The sequence below is a fragment of the Vipera ursinii genome, assembly GCF_947247035.1.
Source record: "Vipera ursinii genome assembly, chromosome: 4".
In the NCBI taxonomy this organism is placed as follows: domain Eukaryota; kingdom Metazoa; phylum Chordata; class Lepidosauria; order Squamata; family Viperidae; genus Vipera; species Vipera ursinii.
This window is the reverse complement of record NC_139514.1, coordinates 4,345,532-4,355,662: the sequence shown is the minus strand read 5'-3', so window position 1 is coordinate 4,355,662 and position 10,131 is coordinate 4,345,532. Positions and strand designations below refer to the sequence as shown.

General features: G+C 44.9%; 1 protein-coding gene across 1 annotated transcript; it reads left to right on the top strand.

Moving 5' to 3' along the window:
* Positions 1-306: 306 nt before the first annotated feature.
* LOC310639833 (2-acylglycerol O-acyltransferase 2-A-like) lies at positions 307-9,227 on the top strand. The gene is made up of 6 exons (XM_083361764.1): positions 307-488; positions 3,560-3,738; positions 5,571-5,772; positions 6,745-6,919; positions 7,592-7,791; positions 9,009-9,227. Exons 1-6 carry the CDS (start codon positions 377-379, stop codon positions 9,161-9,163), a joined length of 1,023 nt encoding a protein of 340 aa, XP_083217890.1. The 5' UTR covers positions 307-376; the 3' UTR covers positions 9,164-9,227.
* The last annotated feature ends 904 nt before the right edge of the window (positions 9,228-10,131 follow it).

Genomic DNA, 10,131 nt, shown 5'->3' with positions numbered 1-10,131 from the left:
AAAAGAAACTAATAAATCCATGAAGAGGGGTGCAGCGTGCTTTCCAATGTGCCGTTGGCGTCTTTGCGAAGAGGAGAAGGCGTACCAGAAGGAAGATGGGTCCCTTCCAAACGTTCTCGTGAACTTTTCTGCTGCTTTTGGGTGAGGTGGCTGAGACACAACAGAGAAACAAGAATTTATGACCCAGCCCTACACACTTAACCGGTCCAGTGTGCCAAAAAAGGGGCCGGGTTTCCTCCAGATTTCCACATTAATTACTGTAATTGCACCCAGCACCCTGTTCCTCCTGGACAGGCAGAGGCCACAGACTTTGCCCCTTCCTCCCGCGACCAGCGCCACAACACTGGGTCAGCGTCTTCAGTCCGAAGACAGTGGAATGGGCTTGGCTGCTAGGATGAAGATTGAATTCGCTCCTCGCCAAATCCCGTGGGAGAGACGGCTTCAGACGGCTGCCATGTTTCAATGGGTCTTCTGTGCTTTGTGCATGGGTAAAAAAAGAGATGTTATTCCTAATTAAAGGGACCTTTTTAAGGATATGGAGGTTGCCAAGGGGGGGGCAGGAGGAAGGTGGGGGCTGTCTTAAGGCAGAGGTCCCCAATCTTTTGGGCACCAGGGAACAGTTCCATGGAGAGGGGTTTTTCTGCGGACCGGAGGGTGTGTGGTTTTGTGTGCTGCCAGCATCCCGCGGATGGGGCTTTGCTTGTTTGTGCGGACCGGTTGCTGGCACGCCACAGCCATATGCCGGTCCACACACTCGGGAGTTGGGGACCCCTGTTTCAAGGGGTTGCCAGAAAAATCTCCACCGGTGGCTGCATTGTGCATCAAAAGCGAGGTGTACATTTTGCAGAAATAAGATTCTTGAGATGGAGAGGGATCAGTTTTGCAAGCTCCCTCAGGCAGGGATCTGACTTTCTTTTTTGTTGGCCTCGACTTACAATTCATTTAGTGACCGATATTGCAACGGGGCTGGGAAAAAAGTGTCTTATAACTGTTTTTTTCAAGCTGACAACTGTCACAGCAGTCCCTCGGTCAGGTGATCAAAATTGCAAACACTTGGCAACCGACTCATATTTATGACGGTCGCAGTGTCCCCGGGGGGGTGTCTGGTGATCCCCTTTTGTGACCTTCTGACAAAGTCAACGGGGAAAGCCAGATCCACTGACCAACTGTGTGTCTACCTTAACTACAGTGTTTCAATTGTGGCAAGAAAGGAGTAAAACAGGGCAAAATTCACTTCACAGCTCTCTCGCTTCATTTTGAGTTCAATAAGGGTCGTAAGTCGAGGACTACCTTTATAACATATCCTGGTTGAAGCTAATCAAGGAGACACACAATCTGGGATGAAGGAGAAATTTCCTGACAGTGAGAACAATGAATCAGCAGAGTGACTTTTCTCCGGAAATTGTGGGGGGTCCTTCCGTTGAAGTTTTTAAGGAGAGATTGGACAGTGTTTATCTGGAATGGTATAACATCTCCTGCTTGAGTAGGGGGTTGGACTAGAAGACCTCCAAGGTCCCTTCCACCTCTCTGTTATTCTGTATTCTAAATTGCGTCATGGGAGGCAGGGGGAAAAAAATCTGCATTTCTACTCACCACCAGCACTTATTTGATTTACCAAGAGAAAGTCCGTGCAAAAAAGGTTTTCATGGGGTAGGACAGAGGTAGGCAACCTTGGCTCTTTGACTCGTGGACTTCAACTCCCAGAATTCCTGAGCCAGCATGGAGGAAACTTTGGCCCCTTCATGACTTGTGGACATCAACTAGCCATGCTGCTTTTATTTTGAAATAGAGCACTGAAATGTTTTTCCATTGAAAAAACGAACAGGAGTCAGTTGGGAAGCGTAAATCAAGGGGGCGGTTCTTGTCCCCAAATATCTGGCATCTGCGTGTCTGTCCTCAAAGGTCATAACTGTCCCAAAGGTGATTTTTCAAGAGGCAACTACAAGACTTTCTTGTTTTTCCTTTGAACATGTTTCACTTCTCATCCGAGAAGCTTCCTCAGGTTCTGACTGGATGGTGGGGAATGGAAGGATTTATACTCTTTGCAGTAAACACTGGTCATTTGCATCCTTTTAGAGAATTGCTGAGGCCACTTGGAGGTTTATCTGTGTCCTCAGGGTCACCTGAGTGGTGCAAATGGGGGTGGAGCCTTCTTGGAACTGCTGAAAGGACTGTGTTGTAGACTGGAGATACAATCCCACCCCTGGTTCTCCTGCTTGAGCAGGGGGCTGGACTAGAAGACCTCCAAGGTCCCTTCCAGCTCTATTCTATTCTATCCAGAAGGTGTGCACACTGATCTGTTCTTCAGGTTGTATTTATTTGGTGCCTGGTTGTGTGTTGCTTTTAGTTGCTAATTAGGGTGTTTGTGGCCAGCTATTAAGTTGTTAATTGCCACGCCCTTGGCTCCTAAGTACCTGGTAGGCAGTAATAAATCAGCATGCCTATTGGTCCCGTTTCTCAGGCTTCAATAATTTCTCTGGCTGTTTTTCCCCGTTTGGCCGACAATCTTAATAGATGTGAAATTGAATGCATGTCCTTTTTCACCGCAGTGTGAGATTTCCAATGAGTCTGAGTCTCTGCATTTAACCCACGGGTAGGCAACCTTGGCTCTTTTATGACTTGGGGATTTCAACACCCAGAATTCCCGAGCAACTACATTCAAAGTTTCACCCACCTCCAAATAATCTTTGTAGTTCACTAACATTTGATCTAGGTTTGGGAGAGACCAACACAGGATTGCATAACTGTCCAATATCTTAAAAAACCACCTTTCCACACTTCAGTTACAGACTAGGTGAATCTTGGCTTAACAGCAGTAACTGCAAAACGGATCTCAGAGTCTTAGTGGACCATCCCTTAAATATGAGCCAGCCATGTGTTGCAGCTGCCAAAAAGGCCAACACCTTCCTACAGTACATTAACACAGGGATAGAATCAAAATTACGTGAAGTGTTAATACCACTTTTTAATGCCTTGGTAAGGCCACTCTTGGAATATGGCATCCAGTTTTGGTCACCATGATGTAAAAAAGATGTTGAGACTCTAGAAAGAGGGCAGAGAAGAGCAACAAAGATGATCGGGGGACTGGAGGCTAAAACATATAGGGAGCGGTTGCTGGAATTGGGGATGTCCAGTTTAATGAAGAGAAGGGCGAGGGGAGACAGGATAGCCGATCTTCCAATATCTCAGGGGCTGCCCCAAAGAAGAGGGAGTCAAGCTGTTCTCCAAAGCACCAGAAGGCAGGACAAGAAGCAACGGATGGAAATTGCACAAAGAGAGAAGCAACCTCGAACTAAGGAGAAATTTCCTGATAGTGAGAACAATTAACCAGTGGAACGGCTTCCCTCCAGAAGTTGCAGGACATCCATCACTGGAGGCTTTTAAGAAGAGACTGGACAGTTGCTTGTCTGACATGGAGTAGGGTTTCCTGCTGGAGCAGGGGGCTGGACTAGAAGACCTTCAAGGTCCCTTCCAGCTCTGTTATTCTGTTATTCCCGATTAGGGAACCAAACGTGTTAATGTGAAAGACCCCTAACAGTTCTCCCTTCTTTTCCTCCAGGTCCGTGCTCTGTTGCCGTCTTCATCCTCCTCCTCTTCACGCGCTTCTGGCTGATCAGCACCCTCTATGCTGCCTGGTGGGCATTCGACTGGGACACCCCAAGAAAAGGGGGGCGGCGCTCCCAGTGGATACGGAACAGCGTCGTCTGGCGATACATGAAAGACTATTTCCCGATCACGGTACGTGTCCCCCTAGTGAGAAGGAGTATAATGGCACGGGAGAAAGACCTTGGGAGACTGGGACAAAGAGATGCTGCGTAGGGGACAAGCGGAGAAGAGGCAGCACAGCCTCCAGCTGCATAATGGGGTGGAGAAAGAGGCTGTCAAGGAGATGACGGGAGATTGATACAAGGAGTCCTTGACTTACAACCGTTCATTTAGTGACCGCTTGAGGTTACAACGGGCCTGAAAAAAAGTGAGCACTTTACACAGTGTTCATTGCGCTGTGGCTAGTAAACAGCTGGGATCTGCTTGATGCGCCTGATGATCAATTAAATTCAGTGAGCAGAAGGAGCCTGGAAGTTCAGGAGGGGGAAAAAACTAGGTTATTTATAAAATAAATAATGTGCTCAGATCAATGAGTGTGGCAGGGGGGGAAAAGGCAGCTGTGCTTTGAGAAACAAGGCGAAGGGTCATCTTAGCCTCATAGAATGAAAGAGTCAGAAGGGACCTTAGAGGCCATACAATCCAACCCAGTATAACCCATCCTTTCAACCTCTTTCTTACAAAGCAGAGCTGAGACAGCATAAAAGAGCCAGTTTGGTCTAGACTCTAGTGATTAAGGCATCAGGCTAGAAAGCAGGAGATCAGGAGTTCTAGTCCCGCCTTGGGCATGAAAGCTGGCTGGGTACTTTGGGCCAATCACCAGGAGATGCTGAGTTCTAGTCCTGCTTAGGCATTGTTGAAAGAAAAATCTTCATCAGGGTCCAGTCCAAGCCAGGAAAAAATAAAATGGAGGCTGACAGAAGGTACTTGTTTATTGAAGAGCAGAACCACAACAGTATATGGCTCTGGGGCAGCTGACCACTTGTTGGGAGTGGTGGGTTTTTATACCTTCTTGGGCTTTTGTGTTTGGACTCGTTCTTCTTCCTGTGGCATGAACTTTGACCTGAGGTCCAGTGTGCCATTTTGATATCCTGACGGTGGCGGGTTAATATTATGTCCTGAAGGTCATATCCTGCTTCCCTGGGGTTGTGGCTGACGGCTATGTCCTGTGTTGGATTTTGGGGTGAGGGGTTGCTGGTTCTAGGGGTCTTTTTCTAATCCATCAGCTCCAAGCTTCCTGGCTCCAGTCTTTCTGAAAGGATTATCAAACCTGCATTTCTACAGAGCTGGTTTCTGCTTTGGGGCAGAGAGACTTCTGGGGGAATTGTTTCTGCCTAAGATTTTCTCCATTATTCCTTTGGGGAAATAAAATATTCTGCCTTTTTAATAGTCCCCAAAATATTTCTTTCTCTGGGGAGAAAGCTGGCTGGGTGACTTTGGGCATCTCTCTTTCTCTCTCTCTCTCTCTCTCTCTCTCTCTCTCTCTCTCTCTCTCTCTTTGTCTCTCTCCTTTCTCTTTCTCTCCCTCTTTCTTTCTCTTTCTCGCTTTCTTTCTCTCTCTCTTTCTCTCCCTCTCTTTCTCCCTCTCTCTCTCTCTCTCCCTCTTTCTTTCTCTCTCTCTCTCCCTCTTTCTTTTTCTCTCTCTCTCTCTCAGCCCAACCTACCTTACAGGGTTGTTGTTGTGGGGAAAATAGAAGGAGGAAAGTGGGCTGTATATGTGGATATTTTTTTGCCCAAAATAATGGAATTGGATTGGATCGGATTGAACTGAATCCTTTATTCGGCCAAGTGTGATTAGACACAAGGCATTTGTCTCTGGTGAGGAAACACATGCAAAGCAACAGAATCCTTATCCTCATCATCATCCTACTAATAAAAAAAAAGAGGGGAAGTAATTAAGGCTGGATATAAATAAAATAAATAAATAAGAAATGGAACAAGTATCCTAAATGTCTTTGGTCTTCCAGCTAGTGAAGACGGCAGATTTGGATCCATCCAAGAACTACATCTTCGGCTTTCACCCTCACGGCATATTGGGGACTGGCGCCTTTACTTTCTGCACCGAAGCCACCGGTTTTTCCAAGCAGTTCCCAGGCCTGAAGCCTCACGGGATGACATTGAATATTTTTTTACGCATCCCTGTTTTCCGGGATTACTTGATGAGTATAGGTAAGCCGACTTTAAAGGTGTTTCTGATTCATTGGGAAACTTTTGGAAGAGCAAAATGAATCAATCAATCAGAATAATAATAATAATAGAGCTGGAAGGGACCTTGGAGGTCTTCTAGTCCAGCCCCCTGCTCAAGCAGGAGACTCTGTATCATTTCAGACAAATGGATGTTCAGTCCATTCTTAAAAACCTCCAGTGATGGAGCACCCACAATTTCTGGAGGCAGGTAGTTCCATTGGTTGATTGTTCTCACTGTTAGGAAGTTTCTCCTTAATTCCAGGTTGCTTCTCTCCTTGATTAGTTTGTCCTGCCTTTAGGCGCTTTGGAGAATAGCTTGACTCCCTCTTCTTCTTTGTGGCAGCCCCTCTGATGCTGGAGCTCTGCTATCATGTCTCTCTTATTTCTTCTTTTCCTTAAACTAGCCAAACCTAAATTCTGCAACCGTTCTTCATGTTGTGTATGGTTTTGGGGGACAACATAGCAACAGTGCTACTTATACCACCAGGTGGTGCTGTACCCGGACTAATGCGGATTGGGCTATTTCTCGGTGGGAATACCAGGTTCAAATGGATTGGCCAGGTGGATACCTGGCCAGGTATATATAAGGACTCAGGTAACCCCAAATCCTCAGTATAGTTCTACCATCAATAAAGAGCTGCTATGCTGTACTCATCGGTCTGGCGTCATTCCATGCGGTCTAAAACCCACTACACAATACTTCATACGCTTTAACCTCCAGGCCTTCAATCGTCTTAGTTGCTCTTCTCTGCACTTTTTCCAAAGTCTCAACATCTTGAGACTGAAATAGTAGGGTTTCCCGCTTGAGCAGGGGGCTGGATTAGAAGACCTCCAAGGTCCCTTCCAGCTCTGTTATTCTCTGTTAAGGCTATTTAGTGTGTGTGTGTGTGTGTGTGTGTGTGTGTGTTGGACAGGGCTTTAATGTTCTTCTTTTTCCTGCTTTGCTTCACCCAGGTTTAATTCCTTCGGACAGGGAATCTGCTTCCTACGTCTTGAGGAAGAAGGAAGGTGGGAATGTCGTAATCATAGCCGTGGGAGGGGCACAAGAAGCCCTAGATGCCCGTCCTGGAGCTTACACCCTCTTGTTAGAGAACCGCAAGGGCTTCGTTCGGCTGGCCATAGAGAATGGGTGAGTAGGAGAAGCTTCTGGGGGGTCCTGAACTTCTTGTACAATGTACATCACATGCAGTGGTGGGATTCAGCCGGTTTGCACCACTTCGGCAGAACCGATAGCTAATATTTTGTTGCCCAGGCCCAGAATGGACTTCCGGAAGCGGCATCCACAGAGAGAACCAACCGGTGGTTCACAGATTTGAATCCCACCACTAGATAGATAGATAGATAGATAGATAGATAGATAGATAGATAGATAGATGATAGATAGATAGATAGATAGATAGATAGATAGATAGACAGACAGATAGATAGATAGATATGGTAGATAAGATAGGTAGATAGATAGATAAATGTGATAGACAGACACACAGATAGATAGACAGACAGACGATAGACAGATAGAGTGGTGGAATTCAGCCGGTTCACACCACTTCGGCAGAACCAGTAGCTAATTCTTTGTTGCCCAGGCCCAGAATGGATGTCTGGAAGCGGCATCCATGCAGAGAACCGGTTGGTCACAGATTTGAATCCCACCAAAGATCACACGAAGTATTAGCCTGTTTCCCTTAAACATGCAAAAGTTGAGAAAGAGGGCTGGGATCCATTATTTGCAGCCACCCAGCCTTCCTCAGTTATCTCAACCGGTTTGGTTCCGTCTCTCCTTCTGCTTCCGCTCCGTTCCCAGCACTCCGCTTGTCCCCGTCTTCTCTTTCGGAGAGAACGAGCTGTATGATCAGGTCAAAAACCCCAAAGGATCCTGGCTGAGGTGGACACAAGACGGTTTGCAGAAGATCATGGGAATCTCGCTGCCTCTCTTCCATGCCAGAGGGATCTTCCAGTACACCTTTGGGTTGATTCCATACCGGAAGCCGATCTTCACTGTGGGTAAGTCCGTGTTTCTCCCATGGCATCCAGAAATGAGAGGCAAGTAAAACGAGGAGGGATTTGCTGGATGCGTCTTCCTTCTTTGAGGATTGTTTGAGGTTTCCTCTTATTAGCCTTCCCAGGTAGGCGAGAGAGGAAACACAACCGGATCTGCTAAGGCGACATTACACGAAGTCCTCGACTTATAAACATTAAAGGTTAAATTGGAATATAGATGAGAAATTAAAAATTGAGTAAAAATTAATAACAGGATAGGGATTGTTTATGACGATTGAATGTAATTAAGATAAGCTAAAAATGTTGATAAATGTACTAATGATGTTTTTAATTGAGTTGATATAATTAGTAATGTGCTAACTCGAATACGAGACAGTAAATGTTAAGGGGAAAAACAGAGGAAATATCTGATGTTGTAACCTGAGATTTGCACTAAGATTTTGCTATTGAACTACTTATTAGCCCAGTCACCAGGTTGCTTTTTAAATATTCAAACGTAAAATTGGAAAATTAGTAAAATATTTAAAGAAAAAGAAAAAAAAAGAAGAAAAGAAAGTCCTCAATTTATGACAGTTGTGCCCGACTTTTCTGTTGCTGGGACATTTGTGAAATGAGCGATGTCCCATTTTATAACATTTCTTATCACGCTCTTTAAGTGGATCGCTGCAATTGCTAAGTTAAATCAAACGGTTGTTAAGTGGATCTGGCTTCCCTCTTGACTTTGCGTGTCACAAGGTCGCAAAAGGGGATTACATGTGACCCCAGGACGCTGCAACCGTCGTAGGTACACGCCAGTTGCCAATCCTCTGAAGTTTGACCACTTGACCCTGGGGAGGCTGCAACGGTCGTAAGTGTGAAAAGTGGTCATAAGTCACTTTTTTCAGTGCCGTTGTAACTTTGAACGGTCACTAAACGAACTGTTGTAAGTCAAGGACTATCTGTAGTGCATTTGAAACAATGTCTGTACATTGCCTATAGTTGCTTTTGGTGAAATGGGTGGAACACAAGTTTAAATAAAATAAAATAACAAAATGAAGTAATAAAATAAAATAAAAAGGTTGTCAAATAAAATAAAGAATAGAGTAGAATAGAATAGAATAATAAAATAAAGAATAGAATAGAAATAATAGAATAGAACAGAACAGAACAGGTCAAAACAGAACAGAACAGAATAAATTAAATTAAATTACATTAAATTAAATCCTGTTTGGTCCCTCCAGTGGGAAAACCCATTCAGGTGAGGAAGAAGCACAATCCCAGCCAAGACGAAGTTGATGAGCTGCATAAGAGATACTTGGAGGAGCTTTGCAAGCTCTTTGAGGACCATAAATTGAAGTACAACGTGCCGGAAGACAAGCATCTCTCTTTCATATGAGGCACCAAAACCCACAAACTTTGGCACCGGCGACAAGGATCTGAAAACATCGAAGCCACAAGAGACAAGCGAATCTTCCATGGAAACCCAGAGATATATTCCTTTTGGGTCAACGGACAAATCGTTGGGAAAAAATAAAACCTCACGCAGATTTGTCTTTAATTAGGATAACAGTCGTGAGACTTTTATGGGCATAACAGTGAAAACATTTCACACGACCCACAATGGAAGAAAGGATGGTGGAGTCAATGGAACCGGCAGAGATGGCAAAAATTGGCAGCTTTGGTTTTATTCAGGGTGATCAATATGGCCTCTTTAGACTTGTGGACTTCAACTCCCAGAATTCCTGAGCCAGCCGGGAAATTCTGGCTCCGGAATTCTGGGAGTTGAAGTCCACCGTTGGTAAAGGGGCTATATAGATGAGCCACCCCTGGATTAGAGAAAAGATTCATTTTAATGCCGATTGGAATCCCCTTTGGGACTTTCTGCGTGAAGCAGGGGAAAAAATGAAATTACAAAATATGCATTCGATGATTAGATAGGATAGAAAACAAAAATGAAAGCTATGTTGTCAATTTAGATTAAGAGGTTCCTGGAAGCTGATATTTACGTGTTGTGGGAAAAAAGTTGGAATTTTTTTTGGTATATTTCTGCTTAGTTCTGCACTTTTGACTTTGTAACCTTTTTCATTCTTTGCTTCCCCCCCTCCTTTTCTATCTTAATTATTGGTTCCTGATAATTTTTATCTCGCTCGTTTAAAACAGGGGTCTTCAAACTTGGCCCTTTTATGACTTTGCTTGTCAGAAGGTCACAAAAGGGGATCGCGTGGCCTCTGGGACACTGCAGCCATCATAAATGTGAGTCAGTTGCCAAGCGTCAAGTGTTCAAATGTAATTCACGTGACAGGTCACACACGTAAGGTGGTAAGTGTGAGCAGCACTTTTTTCAGTGCCGTTGTAACTTCAGAC

Coding starts and splice junctions, on each gene's coding strand:
- LOC310639833 (XM_083361764.1), top strand. CDS start 377: ATGGGCTTGGCTGCTAGGATGAAGATTGAATTCGCTCCTCGCCAAATC. Junction 5,773..6,744: donor GGATTACTTGATGAGTATAG/GTAAGCCGACTT, acceptor TGCTTCACCCAG/GTTTAATTCCTTCGGACAGG. Junction 7,792..9,008: donor GAAGCCGATCTTCACTGTGG/GTAAGTCCGTGT, acceptor TGGTCCCTCCAG/TGGGAAAACCCATTCAGGTG.